At 31.0% G+C, this 20,253-nt stretch overlaps 1 protein-coding gene across 1 annotated transcript in view; it reads left to right on the plus strand.

Moving 5' to 3' along the window:
• Positions 1-561: 561 nt before the first annotated feature.
• Positions 562-20,253, plus strand: part of LOC118194028 (cyclin-dependent kinase 10-like) — a 65,374-nt gene continuing 45,682 nt past the window's right edge. The window contains exons 1-4 of the mRNA XM_035365240.2: positions 562-856; positions 7,304-7,376; positions 10,184-10,255; positions 15,180-15,282. Coding sequence (XP_035221131.1) covers positions 734-856; positions 7,304-7,376; positions 10,184-10,255; positions 15,180-15,282 — 371 coding nt within the window. The 5' untranslated portion in view covers positions 562-733. The remainder of the gene's footprint in view (positions 857-7,303; positions 7,377-10,183; positions 10,256-15,179; positions 15,283-20,253) is intronic.

Here is a 20,253-nt window from a genome sequence, read left to right on the forward strand (position 1 = left end):
GATTGTCTTCTTAATCACAATGCGTTCTCGTAATGCCCTTTTTGCGTTTTCGAATTGCAGATGTATATTATTTTTTAAACCATTTAAGTGAAAAAGGTGATTTTAAAGGGACATGAGGCATATGCTAGGAAAAAGGGAACACAGAAGTCCTCTGTTGCCCAGCATTGTTGGTCTGAAAATGACACTTTCCATCTTTCTGCAGCCAAAATTATTCAAGAAACATCTTCCATTAATGAATTAGATTTTCTAGAGGCATTTCGCATTAAAAAAAATCATTCCAGTTAACGACCCTAATTACGATCCATATTTAATTTCAGCCTTTAAGGAAATTATCTTTTAGTTTTCCTGTTTCATCAATAGATGGCACCAGTACCTTAACTCCTGTCCAGCCATGTTTACTCCTGCCTATCGGCACATGTTTAGAGTCTGCACTCTCCTAAGCAAAAGCAAATTCAATCACCTTCACTCACGAAGGCCAACGGCAGAATCCGTAAAAATAATACTAAACAAGAAAACTGCACGTTCAAAATGTCTGAAGCGAAAGCGAAGCCTCGAACTACATTTGTATTATATGAATTATTGAGCTGATGGCAACACACGTATTTGTTTCATTTTCCGCGGTATGATTTAGTTTATAAATATTGTGTCTAAGAACGTACGTCCTTATATTGTGATATATTTTGAATTTTAGAAGTTTTCAATTATATAAGATTTGCATTTTTTGAAGTATATTATGAGTCAAGCTATACCAGGCTTACTACATGTTCCTGTAGAAGAATCTGGAAATTCGTCTCTGGAAGGCTTTAGACTAATATCGTTTGATCTGAGACCTTTTGTTGTTCCAGAAGCGCATAGAGTAAGGAACGCTCCTATTAGATTATGATTTTATTTTTAAAAAAAGATTTTTAGTATTTTTGTCCTCTTATCGTTCTTTCAGTGAAAGTCAGATGTTACTGATACTAGCGTGTAGTTATAAGTTAGCAAAATGACTGGAAGGAATAAAGAGTTAGCATTTATGTTTAGCGTTAGTTATGTGTTATTGAGAATTTGCATATTTTCTTAATAGAATGCTTTTAAACTTAAATTATATATGTATATTGTGATATTATACTAACAAAACATCATATGTAGAGCTTAAAGACACTAAGAGTTGGAAAAATTAAGAAAACTGACTTTGTTGAATGCAGTTCCTTTTAATGTAGTGTAAATCATCCATATTCTTTCTCATTGTAATTTAATTAATTTTTTGTCTAATTCGTTTATTAGAGTCAATTTGCATAAAGGAAGCTGAGTACTGTGATTTTTAATTCGTTATGTATTAAAAAAATGCAGTATACAGTTGCTAATATTTGAGTACTTTTCCGTTTTGCTGGCGCAAACGATAAAGTCGCCAATATGGTACAATTGATGCCAAACAGAATGTCTTTGCTGATAACCTTTTACGCTTCATTTTCAAAACAAGCCGCTTCATTTTCAAAACAAGCCGCAGCCATTTCTTATCAGATTGATTGTTTCTTTCAGTACTGACATGCAACTACATAGAATTTTTACAAGATAGTTAAATTTTATGCCCTAAGACCATTCATGGTAATTAAGTCAATTAGGATGCAATCAAACCGCTCACCGGAAGGCGAAAATATAGAAAGGCAAAATGAAGGGTTAAATTCATCAATTCTGATGAGAATGCCCTAGTGAAGTAAAGCACTGCGGTTTTACATAATTCGAGTAAGCTATTCATACGAATTGAAATAATTCTTGCATTTAAACTCTTATTCCAAATTAAGATTTAACTTGAAATTAATGTGGATAATTACTGAAAGAATTAGATTTTTGTAGTGTAGTTTACGTGAGATCACTTGGGGTCACGTGATAAGAATTGGTGAATCAGGATGTTGAACCATGAAAGCATAATAAATTCTTAAATTAATGTCTTTTTACAAATTTACTGTCTTTATTTATTGGCTTTACATAATTTTAAACCATATTAAAATCAAACCATATCAAAATAAAAAATTCTTAGAACTAACATTTGTTAACATTCTTTATGTGTATATACAATATGCTGTCGCCAGCAAAGTCTACTTGGCGAAATTTGCGCTGGCGAAACAGAAAAGTACTGATATTTGTTTTAGGACACTTGTATTGTTAAAATTTATTTACATAGATCTTGTATTAAATATTGAGATACAGACTTCAAATTTTTTCTGATGTATTATTTTTGGTATATCTGTTTTAAGCTTTACTTATTGCAAAACAAATATCATGAAAACATTCCTTGTAATAAAATTGTGGTAAAAGTATATTTTAGGGTACCCCTTAGCAAAACTTGGAGATTTTTGGCAGACATGGATACTGAATTTGTGCAAGTCTTTGACTTGTTATTTTGGCTTGCGTAAAATCGCTACTACACAAAGCCAAAATACGCCAAAAATTGCCAAGTTTTGTCAAGGGGTGCCCTAAAATATATTTTTACCATAAGAATTATACTTTCACGTCATTTCCTAAGAAGTAATTGTTCCAGTCAACTGCAGCTAACTATTAAACTGTTTGTAACACCATTTCATAGACATCAACGCCTCTGCCCAAGAACACATAAATCTAATTGCAGTGACAAACAATATTCTGGAACCTCTGAACCAATTTTAAACACAGAAGCCCTCCCTTTTTTCACAGTTTTTAACACTGCACTTCCAAATGGTTTTGTTGTTGACGTACAGTTTCATCTTTTGCTCGTTTTTGCATACTCATTTGTCAGGTAAAAAAACCTCTTTCTTGAAAAAATGATATGGCATCCACCTCATTATTTGGTAAATTAAAGATAGTTAACATCCTATTTCACAAAAAATAGCAATGAATATATTGTTAACTAAAAATGCAAATTCAAAAACCTCATGAAAAATTAAGAATGTAAGAATACATGGCTATAGTAAAAAATGAAACATGGTGCTAATGTATGTTTATATGGCAAGGTATAAAGATATATAGCCGGTGCTAATATATGATTACATGGCAAGGTATAGCCAGATTTGTTGAGATATCTCGTTTGATTAGCGATTCAGTCGTGGGGTCCACTATAAGAAAGAAGTTCCAAAAGTAACTCGGATAATAATTACAACTTTAAAAACGTTTTGGAATGCTTTGTATGAGATATTTTTGTTTACGTGAAAATACATCATAAGAACTGTATCTGAAATCTGTTACTTGTTTAGCAAAATACATTAATATTTCCATATCTGAAATGACCATGGTAACACACTGCAAATTAACAGCAAATTGTTATAAATTTAATTATTTCGTTATTTAAACCTGATAAAAGTATATGAATATTCAATAAATCATTGATACAAAACATTCAACTATCTTTGATGCTATAAAATAATGAAAACTGTGTTGAAAATGTCTTGAAGACATTCCGAGCTAACCTTTAAATATATGAGGTTTATCCTACAACAGATTGCACAAGATAAAAAAAAATTAGTACAGTACAAAGTCCGTAATCCGGACTCTTCGGGACTTCGGCAATTCTGGATTAAGGGTTTTCCGGATTATAGATCATCAATTTAAATCTGGTAAGATGGCAATTAAAAATATAAAACCTTAATTTATTAAATAAAGAGTAATTATGATCTAAAGGGTATCAAAATTTACAAAAAAAAGCTTAATATTTATTTGTTTACTTTATTAAACATTTCTTTCAATGTAAGTTGTTTAAGTTGCTCCATTTCTTGTGCTAAACATTAAACACGCATAAACATTAAACACGCCATTAAACACGCATGCTTGGCATTAAACGTGCATGCGCAGATGCATTAGGCACATGCATAAAGCATACACACAAAAAAAAAAAGTTTGTGGCTTTGAGTCCGGATTATAGATCATTTTGGATAATGGACGTTCAGATTGCAGACTTTGTACTGTATTATAAAACATTCAGTCGATTTAGAATGGTTTGCAATAAAAATTAACCCTGAAATTATTGCAAGAATCATTAGGACGTATGGAAACAATACGTGATCAGCTAGAAGGAAATTTTTTGTCAGGGAAAATTTGCCTGGTCTTTGCAAATGGTCCATGGTTAGCAAAGATTTATCATATGGAACAATATTATGGTCGCAGCCAAGTTGAAATTTAATATATTTGGAGGCAGTGAACAAATTACTTTTGTGGCAAAATTCAAACAAAGAGTTGAATACAAAAATGCATATGGGAATGTTTCTCTGCCTCTGGGATGATAAATTTAATTTTTATAGAAAATGATATAAATCATTGTAAACATATAAATATTCGTAACGAAAACATGAAAGCATCTGCAAGAAGAGCCCACCTGTGGCCGAGTAGTAAAATTAGGGAATGCTGGTAGCTTGGTCCGGGGTTTGAATTCCGACAAAGGAGCTGGCTGCATGTGAATTTTCGTGGTTTTCCCCATATGTCATATATATATATATATACGAGTCAATTTTCTTTAGAAAGTCATGAACAGAGGCATCCCTCCTTTTAGGCAGATAGTCCTTGATAGCTTTGCCATAATTAAATAAATTAAACCAAACCAAAACCATCTGTAAGAAAATGTGGAATACAAAGTACATTCTTTGTATCAGGTTAGCGATCCAAAACAGCCCTAAATGTTCTCTTGTGATTATTATACAATTATCCTGAAATTATCAAAGCTTCTCAGCATTTTTCCGACTTAAGTCCTCTTAAACATTTTGTAAATAGTGTGCGGGAGAGAACATAATAGTTCTTTGAAAGCTCTAACAGAAGAATGGAATATAATGGAACATTATTACATAAAACAAAATGAATTGAATTCATGCCAAAGCACATGAAAAGTATAGTTTAGCTAAAGGATATCAGTGAAACATTGAATGCTTCATTATTTTCATTTTTTATTAAATATAAACACTTTATTTAAAGCGTCCGCATACTCCTGCAAGTTCATTTTCGAAATTTTTTGAAGGAATTCTTTTATTTGCCCAAACATTTTGAATAATTTTTTTTTCAAAACAAGCAGGTTTTGAAAAAGATCAGTAGTATGTATAAAAAAAAATAAAGCCATGTCACTAATGGGATAATGGTTGTTGGGAGAAATGAAGTCAAAAATACAAACTGAGAGCATAATTTTTAAATTACAGTAATGAAGATCCCACTTAATCATGACATTTTGACAACTTCAAGTTTTAAGGGCCAAACCCTTTGAAAGATTAACTTGAAATTTCACTTACTGAATTTTTTTAAGCTTCATTTTGGTGTATGGAAGTTCATTTGTGTACAAAAATCATGTTACCCATATGGAGTAGTGGTTAGTGGAGTTGACTGTTGTACTGAGTGCCCATGTTCAAATCCTGGTGAAGACATAGATATTTGTAACTATATAGTACCTTTGTTTTACAAGGGGTAACTCAAAATACACAAATCCTCTTGAAAGGTTGTTTGTTGGTAGACCTTCACCTCACCTGTGGGAAATTCTTTGGAATGCCCAATTACATGAAGACACAGCAATACCTTAATCTTCTGTGGTATTATAGAGGTGCTGGTGTAGTGTTTAGTTTTACCTATAAATAAGTATGAGGCTGAAAAAACATAATCTCCCTCCCTGTGAGGTAAGACAGTAATTTTTTTTCCTTCTGTAAAATTTGAGTTTTGCAGCATAGTTTTTTTTTTTTTTTTTAATCAAAACTCATTTCATTGTATATTTTGTTCCCAAAACAGAAATATTTTAACCTTGCAATAAATGAAAATTGTGTAATATAACAAACAATTTTTTAAAAAAATTCTAGATGAATTTTGAATATTTTTTGATTATATCTATCCTTATCAAAAAGCCACAAAAATTATTGTTGAGCAAATGGCAGGGCCAACCCTATATTCTGATTGCCTGATTCTAGAAAATACAGGAATGGGAAAATGAAATTAAATGCAACAGGAATTGACAGGCTTCTGGCCATTTCTGTATTTTGAGATGCACTGCAGACAAGAACAGACAAGCTTCGAAGTTCTGGTTGATGGGTATTGGCATGTGTGACGTGAAGTGAGAAATGTGTACCTGCTGCTGATAGAATTTAACATGCTTTTTTTACCCACTAATAAAAGAGAATCAGATTTAAACAATGCCTTAATTATGCATTAACATCTGCTAGATCTGTTTGGATTGTGGTAGTGATAAAGTTTATGTAACATTTACAGTGTAGTGGAAGAAAAAAAGGCATTTTTGCGGTAAGTTTATATTGTTTGTTTTACCTTCATCTTCCCCCCCCCCCCCGGGGTCGATGTAGAGAACTCTGCGAAGTTACTGGCTAGAATCCGTATAAAATCACGAGCCTGGCGGCTCCAGAACTTGGGATTGAGTTGTTTATATGGCTGGACCTCAGGGGATTGGTGTAAGACGTATACCTGATGGTTCTGTAGCTTGGTGTGAGACGGCATCGAGTTTGCTAGGTAACGTCCTGATGGGATGTGCCGCCCGTGTTGTACTGGCGGAAGCATCTAAACGACCAGTCAGTTCTTCAGGTTTTCAGGTCACGCCTCCGTCGAAAAGCCGAGAACAGGGAGTGGTGACCCCTCGGGCCCGGCCCAGTAAGCAGAGTATGCTGGTAATCTAGAAGGTAAATCTTGAAGACAATAATCCTGAAGATAAAAGCCTGTGATTAAATTTTATTGGTGCAGAGGCTTCAAAAATTAGTGGGAATTCTGGAATGGTTAATCTATTAGAAAAAGGGGGTTAAATGTATTTTTAAAGAGACATTTATTAAAGGGGCTGGATTTATTGGGGGCTAACCTTAAAAGAACCCTGTCATTATCAAATTTAGTGGCATTAGTTGTGTTCTGCATTTAAAAAAAAAACTGCTTTTATTTGTCAATTCAAAAGTATATGCGCAGTATTCCAGGTATGCGCATAACATTCCTTCAGATGGCTTTACTCATCGGCAGATAATTTTGCCAGTGTGGCTGCAAATTATTATCTCTCCTATGGGAATTTCAAAATTTTAGTTTAGTGGTAAACTGTGTTCTGCAGTTTTTGTCATCTTTGGAGAACAACAGCACAAAGCAAATGAGAATTGTGCATCTCTCGTATGAAAAAAAAAGAAAAAAGAAAAGAATGTAAAAAATATATGGCAGTGAATGGGTTGTAAAAATAGATGTAAAGATATGCAAAGAAAGATTTCCCTTCAAAATTGGTAACAAGTTTGTAAATGCTTGTTTTCTTGATTAAATGGATCACAAAATTTATTCATGATGTATTTCTAAGCTGTATTATAATTGTATAAGGTAGCATGTGTAGTAATTGATGTCATCTTATTTTCAGTTTGGAAAGTGTCGTCCTGTGTCGGATTTTGATAAACTTACCCATATTGGTGAAGGAGCATATGGAACTGTATGTAAGTTGCAATATCATGCATCTCTTTTATAACAATCTATATTTAATGTGTACTTCTTAGTTTCTGCAAAACTTGTTTCAGACTCAAGATGAAACTCTGTATTTTACAGATGATTGCATGCATTTTAGGCAGTTCTTCTTGACATTAATAACTTAGGTTGAACATTAAAAAAATTTGTATTGTAAAGTGTACATAAAAGTTGTATTTTTAAAGTTTTCGTATGGTGCTTTTTTAGTTAATGGGGAACCAGTTGTAATTGTGTATCAAAGTGCCAAATATGATAAATTATTTATTTCACCTCGAATAATTATGCTGCAATGTTGTCGTAAGTAAGCAAGAAGAATGAACTTTCTTTTGACATTGTCAGTTGATTTTTTTTTTTTTTTGGTTAAAATTTTGACTCCCCACTTCTTTAAAAAGTCAGTATGGATTACAAAATTTGGCTAATAAGTCATGAATAAGTTCTTCCAACAAAGAATAAAGGTATCATCCATACTGAAAGACTGTTCAAACATCCACAAAATAAAATTGAATTTTAGTGTTACCAGAGCATTGAAATGATGCAGCAACAAAAGATGTGGCAAACTGTCAGCTTTATAGTCCTATCCACTACAGTCAAAAGTCGTTAATCCGGACTCGTCGGGACTTCGGCGATTCTGGATTATAGATCATCAATTTTAATCTCGTAAGATGGCATGCAGAAATTCTAAAATTAAAAAAAAATGAAACCATAATTTATGAAATAAAGAACAATTATGATCTAAAGGGTATCAAAATTTACAAAAAAAAAAGCTTAATATTTATTTGTTTACTTTATTAAACATTTCTTTCAATGTAAGTTGTTTAAGTTGCTTTGTTTTATGTGATAATACTTTCTCTTTAATTCTATAAACAGACATAATTTCTTGTTCAGTTACAAAGTTCCGCTGTTCAAGTCCCGTAATTGCTGTGCCAAGAATACCGACTAATTTGTCAATCGAAATTTTTTCGTTTTCACTAACCTCTCTGTCACCTTCTTCATGTCTTTATCCATTTTTTGCAGCAAGTCCACTTTTTGTTTGACGGACATCGAAACATACTTCCGTTTTGTAGATCCTTTGGGAGCTCCAGCATCGGAAATTCTATTTGACATAATCCAAAGTTTACTTTTATAAAATTGTTCTTACAGTCTGCAAAAAATAATAAGCGCATCCAATTCAAAGATTAAGGAACAACGCAATCATCAACATTAACTGAAATAGATAATTAGTTAATTTTAGCTTATACCATCCGTTATACATTAAACGCGCACGCGAAAACGTATTCTGCGCTTGTGCACACGCATATGCGCAGTCGTAAAGGTCTTACTCGCACTCGTAAACGCCTTTGCGCATGTGTCAACACGGCGCATGCGCAGGAAGTTTCTAGCTTTTAGGTCCGGATTATGGGTGTCCGAATTAACGACTTTTGACTGTACATGATTGGTGAGTAGCGACGTAGTGCATCCCAAAGTTGATGCAACATCTAGCTTCATCAGAATGCATTTATTTATTGAACACTGACTGTAGAACAGCTGTTAAAATTTATATATAACAATAACACACATTATAAATTATGATAATGAAATGTATTCAGTGGATTGTAAATTATAATTAAAGCCTGACATTCTAGCATTCAGTTAACTGAAAAGCTCAAGTAACCAGAATTTCAGAACCTTTTTTTAAATGTAAAGTTAAGCAGATGACAGATTTGTAACTCTTATAAAGCCATTTTTTCATTAAGCATGAATAGGACTCAATTCAAAACAACCAAAAACTGCTGCCAAAGAGTGTGATGTAGCACCAGCAATGATAAATGTGATATAACACTTTGAATTTATGTAAACCCAATAAATTCTTGACAAGTAGGTTTAATTTTTGAAAAAAAAAAAAAAAAAAGAAAAAAGAAAAAGTTAGAAGTTTATAGCTGTTTATCAGTTTTGCAGTCATATTTTTTTGGGGAAAAAAAAAAAAAAAAAGATTGAACTTGTCTTGTCTTTAATGTAACAGCATGCAATACAGTATTTTCAAATTTATGGGATCCTGACATCAAGAAAAGTGTGACTTATGCAAAAATGGGTAAACACTGTGTGCTATGCAAAATGAAGAACTATGACTAGCATTTTAAGTTTTTTATATATTTTGTCCTGTAACTTATATATATATAATACATAGATTAATTGAATAAAGAAAGAGACGTTCCGGAATGACTAGTGCAAGATTGGGGAGATTTCCATCAAATTTCATGCTCGATAGAGTTTGGTAACCAAATATGATGTTTTATTTCTCCTTATAAGTCTAGAATTCCCTTCTTTCAAAATCTCACATAATTTAAATGTATTTATTCAAGTTAATAACAAATAAAATGACTGTTTTTCTAATTTTAGATTGTAAATTAATTCTTTGATTGCTTTAGCTTTTCTACAATAAATTGCACATTTTATATTTTAAATTATCCAAAACTTTCTTGTATCCAGAATTCGGCATTTCCCAAGCTTTTCGGATAGAGCTTTTACTGCACATATTATATTATTAATAAAATAAAGTATAAAAGTTATTTATTGTTTTAAACATGTTTGATATATTAATTACATATTTTCTTAATTGAAGATATAAAGTATCAAATGCTTTATAGCTTAATTAAAAATTACCTCCTATGCATTCATTTAATTGCATGTCTTTAGTGATGTATTTTTTACATTGATAATAAAAACTTAATGAATACACTTTATATTCATTTCCTGTGAAATTATTTTTGTTGGAGCTTACAGTTTCTTTTCATCTCAACAGATAAAGCTCGAGATAAGAAGTCAAATGAGATTGTGGCTTTAAAAAAGCTTAAGATTGGGAAAGAATATGAATGTAAGTTATTAAAATAATGTTTTATATGTTAGAAAATGATAAATTTTGCTTCCAGTTTTTAAGACATTCTAAATTATGTTGATATAATTATCTATTGATATCATAACATAGAATGGATATTCGTTTGAATTGTTGAGTAATCACTGATCACTTAAATATTCAGTCAGAAGTATTCAACATGATTATTGTAAATTTTAAGTATTTTTAATGATGAATGTACAAGATGAAATCAGCATCACAAGTAGAAAGTATAACAGAACAGTCAATTATGTTTCCTAAAGTAATAACAAGGCTGACTATATATATATGTAAGATATAACAAAATACAATAGCTGCTTTAAAAGTAATTGACAACCTCAAAATTAACGATTCTAGATTTGGTGCGCTTTCCCTAAATTCATCTGTTCTCCCAAATTCGAGATCCTTCCATGAGTATATAATAACCTCAAATTAACCAATCATAGCTGAGAGTACTTTCTGTGTGTACTTTGTATAAATACTTCTCGAAAATAAACTGCATCATCTTCTCCTAGCTTCTGCCACACCAAGATTCACACTGCTTTGCGTGTCCATCTAAAATGATATTGCCTTATTAATTTGTGTATATAAGAAATTATTGTAATTGTTTATGATAAAAAAAATATTGTCTTCAAAGAATTATTCTAATGTGCCTGGAAATAAAGATGGTAATTAGCTGAACTTGGTTCGGTATCAACATCTTCGTCCCGTCTTGCTGCTCTGCTATCACGACTACACATAAAAAATATTACATATATGTATATATATGAATGAATACGAAGTAAAAAGCAGTTTGAAACTTGATTCAGTTGGGCATAGAAAGCAACAGCAAGTGGTAGAATGAAGTACATTTTAAAAAAAAGTTTAAATTTTATCCCATATTCAATTTGGATCAAACCATGTGCCTCCCCCCCAAAAAAAGTTAAAAGCACAGTGCTGAACTGCATTAAAGGCACAAAAAATGCCAAAACCAAAAATGGAAAAATGTATATATATTATTACTATTAACATTATATATTATATTACATCTTTGCTCCATCATCATCAGGGGGCTGCTGCGACAGAAGAAACAAATACACCAACCTGTTTCTGAACCAACAAAGATGCAAATTAAAGCATAATACAGTCAAATACCGAAAATTCACCGACCTGAAATCTGCGTTGCCTCTCAAAATATAAACATTCAGTTTATAGGTTCCGGAAATCGCAACATTGAGTACAAAATATCGAAGAAAAAATACTTATCGAATAATGACGTCATAATTACCAAATAATAATGAGTCATAACAGAAATACCAAATTATTCACATCATGATAAAAGTTTTTTCCCCCTCTAATCTGCATTGAGGTAAGAAATCAGACGATTCACTCAACTCTTCTTTCAAGTTCATGATTCAGGTTGTTGTATTTTCTGAGCTTTGTTATTTCATGAGATTATTTAGTGCTGCCTTTTTTTTTTAATCCGGATATTTTGTGGATAAATTAAGAATATTTTAAATTTCAGCCCTTTTTAATACAATTACAGATTAGAAACGCACTCGTGATTTTACTACTTGCAACGTTGAAAAACGTAAACACGTTCCATTGATGGTAATGCAAATTCTGCAAAAGATGGAGACAGGTGCTACTCCTCGGTTTATAGCATAATCGTACGGAATTGCAATACGTTTGTGTATGATATACGGAAAAATAAAGAAAAGCTGTTGAAATTTTACAGCAACAGTGATTCTAACACCGGAATCCGAAACCGGAAATCTCTGCATGAGGTGAAATCGGCAAACCTTGATGCTGTGTATATATAATACAATGAATAATATAATAAATTTATATATGTAATAATAATTTAATGCATGTAATAAATTATTGCAATAATGTATATAATAATTTAATTAAATATATCTAATATGCCTTATTTATTTTGCACTTTTAGTCTGAATATTATGATTTATCTTTTCTGTCCTGAAATCTGCAAAATCCTAAAATCCACACAACCTCTGGTTCCAAGCTTTGCGGATTTCTGGTATTCTAATGTAATATAATCTTAGTAAATTGATCAAAGTAATCTGTATCTTTATCAGTCCAGTCCCTAAAGACTAAATAGAGAAATAAATAGAGAAAATAGATACTAAATAGAGAGATAACATAAATAGAACATAAATATAACATAAATATAACATAAATAACATAAATAAAAATAGAAACTAAATAGAGAAAAAAATTGCAAAATTATAGCATAAAAAAGTGCATACTGTATTATATATATATGATAATAATTTAGTTTGTTGCAGATAATTTGATATTAGATGAGTGCTTGACTAGGGAAGACATCAATTATTTTTCAAGCAATGGCCAGAGTAGAGAAAGATGAGATGTAGCTCACGATAGATTTTATAGTAGGATAACAGAAACTTTTGAAGAATAACAACACTTGATAATCCAAATATATTTTTATTACTTGTTGATTATTCTATTCAGACACATGTTACGATATGGCACAGCACAATGGGGGTAATCTGCACCCAACAATTTTAATTATGGCATATTACATTTTTAATAATGAATGGATGTAGCCAAACGAAGGGACATCCTTTTTTCAAACAAGCGTAGGCTGCAAAGGAAAATGTGTAATAGTTGCAGTAACATGTATAAGCTTAGAGTTTTTGTTGAAATCCTGCACAGCAACTGGGCAAGAGTTTTTGCATTGCAGATACTTTGGATGAGGCTTGTACTTTAAGCGAAAATTAGAAATTTAAAGGTTTATTGGCAATTAAATGTCTTTAAAATTTTATTACATTTTTATGTAGATATATAAATGAATAAATACAAGGTAGTTGGAAACTTAATACAGTTGCATGATGAAAGCAGCAATAGGTTATGGTAATAATGCAAAATAAATTTAAATAAAATTTAAAATACTTTTAAAATCCATCCCCTACTCAATTCAGGAAAAAACACATGTGAAAACAAAATGCTTGATGTGGACACCACATGACTTGTATGGCATATTAAATTATACAAATTTTTTGCTGCACTTAAACATATTTCCTCAAATTTCATTAGAGATATATTTCTAATCAATCAATTCAGTTTTTACTTTGCAGCAAAACTCAATCTTCATTAAAAATTGTTAAATAAGGAATAACCCAAGACACCAGTCAAAAACAGTTATTTATTTATTTATTTATTTATTTTTTCAATTAGAGTTTTTAAGCCAAAACAAGCAATTCGGCCAGTGGACAGAAAGACAAAATTTTTGTTGGTCAAAATTAGAAGTTAACTTTTGGCCACACTGGGCAAAAAGACATTGAAGTTGGTGCACCATCTTACTTAATTCACTAGTATACTGAGTTTCAAATGTGAACAAATGATGGCCTCCTTAGGCTTAATGGCACTTTTAAATTGTTGATAATTCTACAACTTTTGCATGCATAAAAGCATAAAAAAACCTTAACTGGATCATAAGAACAACATAATTCACTTTTAAAACAACAAATGCAGTTTACCTACCTATAAGAAAGTAAAAAAGTATATAAAAGTTTACCTACATCTAGGAATAAAAAAATGAGCTCACTGCACTAGGGATGCAGAATAGCAATACATATATATATATATATATACTTACATACTTGCAACAAAAAAGGGAGATGTGTAATTACATGTTATAGTAGCCCCACATACAAAATTTCAGTATTCTATGGCTACTTATTTTTTAGTTATGCATGATACATACATATGTACAAATGTCGTGGGAAAATATCTTCTGAATTTGTTTTACCATCTGTTTTAGAAAACAGTCCTTTATTCTGTTCATACGTACAGGTGTCATACAGGAACATCATTCAGATGAATTCGCGAGTGGTCAAAATGGATATTTTCTTTGAAATATGATATACAAAATTTTTCCCAATTCCAATACTTTCTTTAATTCATGCAAGGAAATAAAAACAGAAGCATAGTGGCAAATTGCATGATAGGTGGAAAAAATACCAAAACCAAAAGTGAAAAGCAATTTTTTAAGATCTAAACCTTCTTTTTAATGTTTTTTTGGATCAAATTTTCATTTGTTATTATTTTTTCATATGTTTGACTGCTGCTATTTACATGTTCTCGATCAGTGTACATTGAAAATAATTTTATTAGATTTTCGAACCGTTTTGTTTGTTTATAATTTTGATGCTGTAATTTTGCAAAAACATTTTTTACTCCAGGTCATATAGTTGTGTCTCACAGAAAAGAAAATGTTCTTGCTATTAAAGGAAAATAATTATAAATTTCTGTCCACCTTGCTATTTGCTAAATAGGGATTCCTACTGTAAATTAATACTTTGTTTTTAGACTATGCCAGCTTTTTTGAGAGAATGTTTAATAAAATGCTTTGGAATTTTATTAATTAAAATATTGGTTAATAGAATAATTTCTTCTTGTAGCTGAGAAACTTCTGTACAAATATTTTTTATTCTAATTAATTGATTAAAAATAGTATTTCCAGAAACATTTGTAGAAATATTTGAATGTCAATTAATTTCTTTAATGGTTTAAAGTTAAAAAGCTAAAGCAGTTTCATAAAAATAATCACTGATAATGCTAAACTCTAGATAATCAATAAAAATCTAATTAATGTCGGTCTTTTTAAGTATTAAATAACTTAAAAGCAGTACCCAATGTATCTGTAAGTATGAGGGGGAAAAATTAATATCTCGGTTCAAAGTGTGTTGAAACTTTTTTTTTTTTTTTTTTTTTTTTTTAGAGGAATACCAGTTTTAACAAATACTTTCAAATGGCACTATTTCTTAATGGCAGAAAACATTCTCTGCATGGGAGGGGGGAAGAAGGAAAGCAGTAACAGTTTATAGCATGCAGCTTTCAAATATGTTTTCTTGATTTGAACTGCTTTAATTCTTTTTAGGTATGCCTATAAATTTTACTCGTGAAATCACAATATTAAAGACTTTGCAACATGACAATATTATTGACTTGCGAGCTGTAGCAGTTGGGAGAAGTTTTGAAAGGTAAGCCATTTGTACTAGTTTATGTAATAATTATGTACTAATGTAGAAGAGGAGGGAAATACACATTGCTTGACTTTTGCTAGAGAATGTTTTTTTTTTTTTTTTTTTTTTTTTTTCCCTGTCTTCAACTAGCAGCTAAGCAAGCAAATGAAAAGTGAACAAAGTGCTATTATGTAAATTTTATCATCTGTTTAAGAAGAAATAAATTGCAAGCTAATTCAGAATAAGTTACAGGGAATTGGTATGATGAAAATCTCATTTGCATATTTGGTAAATTATATATTAATATAGATTTAAATATGTGATACAGATTGGACATATTTTTATCTTTAGTTATAATACTCTTTATGACAATACCAGTTCAAAATGCTTCTGTAGCATCATTCGAGTATGATCATGAAGGAGTTGCTGGATGCTTAGAAATAGGGCAAAATGTTAACTGAAATTATGATAAAAATAGCTACTTCAAAAACCATCATCTCTTGATAGAGAAAACTGCCAAAACCGAAGAAAGAGTTCTGCATAATCATGGTGGAGGTTGTAAAAAGAGTACAACAAAGAAATGATCAGCTTATTTGGACTTTAAAAGGGGGGAAGTTATATTTGCGTAGATTGCTACAGATTTTCTGAATGTTACACAAACCCATATAGCTGCTCAAACATCTCCTGTCAGCTCTATAGTGTTGAGTTATATGCAAAAGAGCCAATCACTATCATTGCTGATTTTGTATGATTGTAGTGATGTAGAGAGTATCATCACTAGGGCCATCACAAATGATCAGTGATAGTGTTCTCAGATGAATTTAGATTCTCTGTTAAGAACAATTCTGGACTTCATATGATGTGGTTAGAAGGGGAAACAAACTACTGTCAGTGTTTATTGGTATGTTCATGGTCTTAACAGTGCAGGTGTCATTCATGTATGAGAACTAGATCCTGTCAATACAGTGGCCAACAGTACTTATTGACACAAGACAGAGAGTATTATTGAGGTTATTTGAACATGAGAATATCACTCATATGAATAGAGCCTGCATATTGTCTGGACTTCAGTCTCATTGAACACAGCTCAGATGCTTTTGATAAATGCCAAAGATACAAATTGTAGCAAATTATAGCAAGATTATAGCAAAACTATTGATTTTAAAGAAGGGAAATATGAAGTCCTTTTTCTTGAAGAAGCAAAAATTTGTTTCAGGTCATGATTAGGCAAAATACTTTCACCTTTTACTTAACCCTTTCGCAACGACACACCTTTGTTTAAGACGCTCGTGCGGGATGGAAGGGAATTGAAGGCAGTCACTGTACAGGATGGGAGTTTTGCATTGCTAAGCCTAATTTTATTAAAGAAAAAAAAAGTTTCTCTTCTAGCATATTGTAATTTTTGGTATCATTTTAAATTATTACTTGAGCTCTTATATATGTTAAAATTAGCATTTAATAACCTTTTTTTCTTTGTTTTACATGAAAATATATTAAAAAAAATTTGCTTATCTTGTAAAATAATTTTCGGAAGCTCTATTCAAGTTATTCCAAAGTTTTAATTGATAAAATTCATCAATAAAGTTTAAAATTAATAAAAAAAAATTACAATGAAGACTATTTACAGTAAGAAGTAACAAAATTTAAAATGAAGACTGAGTGTGGTAAATCTTGAAGCGCAGAGAAGTATCACTTTCTAACTCTTTTAGAAAATGAATCATCACTCTCATCTAAGTTAGTAAATGGTTCATTGACCATGCGAGTGTATTCTTCCTCTGATAAATAGCACCTTTGTGTCATAAATGGACTGGAGGTGAGGCTTTCCGAAATAAAAAGAGAAGGACCCGAAATATATCAGAAGGCAATGCAAAATGTAACAGGGCTCCACATAGTAACCCTAAAAGATCGTACATAGTAGAGAAAAAAATAGAATTAAAAAAGGAATTGGATATTAATCAGACACGTGAATGTTTATATTAGCACCTGGTGATTTAAAGAGTCCACCTCTGTTTATGCTCCCCCCCTTGCAACAGCTGATGAGTGGAATACCAAAGTCAGGCAGAATTTATCAAACTCAAGGTCAGGAACATAAAACTGTTCATTTCAAAAGTAATGGACTAGGGTGCGTTCTAGTGGTCTTCAGAAAAATGTTCCGGCTTAAAATGTGTATACCAGGGTTCGTACGGTCCTTAAAAGTCCTTAGATTTTTTGGAATTGATTTTTGGTTCTTAAAAGTCATTAATTTTGATAAAAATCAACAGAAGGTCCTTAATTTTAATTATCTAAAATTTCTGTCTGTTTTTACGACTGTCATTTTGAGTGTGAATTAGCATTTTGAAGAATATTTTTGGCGATTCACTGCCGTATATATGGTAATCTTTTGAATAGGTTCATGAGTTGTAATTTGTTTCTATTTCTAATATAAATGATGGGATACTCGAGTTTAAGCAAGAAGTGAAACATAAGCATTTCGAAATTCATTTTTTCTAGTAAAGAGCTCTTAAACAACTTTTTGCTTTTGGGGATATGAATTCTTTTATTAAACGGTTCTAAATTTGGTGACTTTAAGATTAGTTTCTATAAAAACTTTTTAATTCCAAAATCTGAGAATTTTTCAACGATTTTTTTTAAAACATCGTAAATTTTATTAAAATAATGGTAGTATATTGATATTATATTTAAAAAATAACATTAAAATAAAACATTTTTATTTTTCGCTGTCATATTATAAAGTTTCATTTTGGCAACTTATACAATATTTTAAATCTGAAAAATAAACAAGGTATAATGCTATAAAGCACAATTTACGAAACAGCTCTTAGCAAAAGCAAAATTAGCTGTGTAATTAATTAAAAATGTCTTGTTTTTAATTTTTTCATAGTAAGAGTTTCTCCCATGTAATTGTCTCAGAATATTCAAAATTCTCAGAATGTGCATCAGTTTTCTCTATAAAATTAATTTTATACTTTTTCCCTCCTACTTTTTTCCAAAATATTTCTGGCCTTTTTTTTTTCTGTTACAGAAATGGTAGGGATAATTTTTCTTTAGGATTTTAGACATTGCAGCTTGGAAAGTTTAGAAGGATTTGAAGGCAAGATTTATAGACCTAGATTCTAGAAGATTCGAGAAATATGTGACAAAATGAAAAATGTCTCCATGGTATCAACACGTAGTGGATGTATTTTACAGAAAGTTTGCAATGAATTTCTTAATTTTGGGAGAACATCTGGAAGAACAATGTATTTTACAGAAAGTTTGTAAAGAATTTCTTAATTTTGGGAGAACATCTGGAAGAACAATGAAAACATAATCTTTGAATGTATTACTTCTGATACTAGAATCTTAATCTTAACATGGTTATCTTCTCTTTATTTTCTCTACTTTTCATTAGACAGAAGCATGGAAAATATCAAAAATGCCTCTGATCTTATCACATAGGCAGGCATTTTAGAAAGGGATTTTTTTATTAATAAAGAAATTGAAAACTTAAGTTTAAAAGATTCATCTAATATTTATTAATGCATCATACACATAGCTGGCAATAGGCATTTTCCCACCTGATGCAATCTCTGTGGATCCTAAATTCTGCTTCCAGTGCTTGCTTTAAATTCTTAAAGTTTTGCCACTTCTAGATTTTGTTGTTCGATGTGTTACTAAATTCTAGAAATTCTGCCACATCAGCTCTGTAACTGTCCTTTACTATATATATTTCATATTGCTTATGAATGTTCATATTACTAAAGAAATAAAATTAGCCGCTTTTTCTGTGTTTTCTAAATGCATTTAGTGTTTTTAGAATAACGGAAATACAGTCAAAAATCATTAATTCGGACACCCATAATCCGGACCTCAAAGCTAAAAACTTTCTGCACATGCGCCGCGTCGGCATATGCGCACAGGCGTTTTGCGCGTGCGCGTAAGACCTTGACTACTGCGCATATGCGTGTGTGCAAGTGCAGAATACGTTTTCGCCTGCGCGTTTAATGTATAACAGACGGTGTAAGCTAAAATTATCTAATTATCTATTTCAGTTAATGTTAATGATTGCGTTGTTCCTTAATCTTCGAATTGGATCCCGCTTATTATTTTTTGCAGACTGTAAGAGCAATTTTATAAACGTAAACTTGAAATTTCGATTATGTCAAATAGAATTTCCGATGCTGGAACTTCCAAAGGATCTACAAAACGAAAGTATGTTTCGATGTCCAACAAAGAAAAAGTGGAATTGCTCCAAGAAATGGATAAAGACATGAAGAATGTGACAGAGAGGTTAGTGAAAACGAAAAAATTTCGATTGACAAGTTAGTCGGTATTCTCGGCACAGCAATTAACGGGACTTGAACAGCGGAACTTTGTAACTGAACAAGAAATTATGTCTGTTTATAGAATTAAGGAGAAAGTATTATCACATAAAACGAAGCAACTTAAACAACTTACATTGAAAGAAATGTTTAATAAAGTAAACAAATAAACATTAAGCTTTTTTTTTTTTTTTTTTTTTTTTTTTTTTGTAAATTTTGATACCCTTTAGATCATAATTGTTCTTTATTTCATAAATTATGGTTTCATATTTTTAATTTTAGAATTTCTGCATGTTATCTTACCAGATTTAAAATGATGATCTATAATCCGGAATCGCCGAAGTCCCCACGAGTCCGGAGATTAATGACTTTTGACTGTACTTAATTAAATCCAAAAATTATAAAATGAAAAGGAAACGTGTTGAAGAAAGAAATTGAGTACATAAAGGAAATTATTCTTCAAATATATGTGCTGTTATTATTATGTAAATTACCCAATTGTTTGATTTCAACCTTTACTATAATTTCCAATTTCATTTTCCTCATATGATAGAGTTATTGAGTCAGATTAAATTACAATTAAATTGTATAATCTTTGACCACTAGTCCACATTATTAGTTTGAATTTGACTGTTCTTGTTTAATTACGTCACCGTGATCTGTAATTGATTTTGTTAGCATCAGAACA

This window comes from Stegodyphus dumicola, chromosome 4, assembly GCF_044657685.1.
Source record: "Stegodyphus dumicola isolate Sdum_Otavi_A_Nest chromosome 4, ASM4465768v1".
NCBI classification, from domain to species: Eukaryota; Metazoa; Arthropoda; class Arachnida; order Araneae; family Eresidae; genus Stegodyphus; species Stegodyphus dumicola.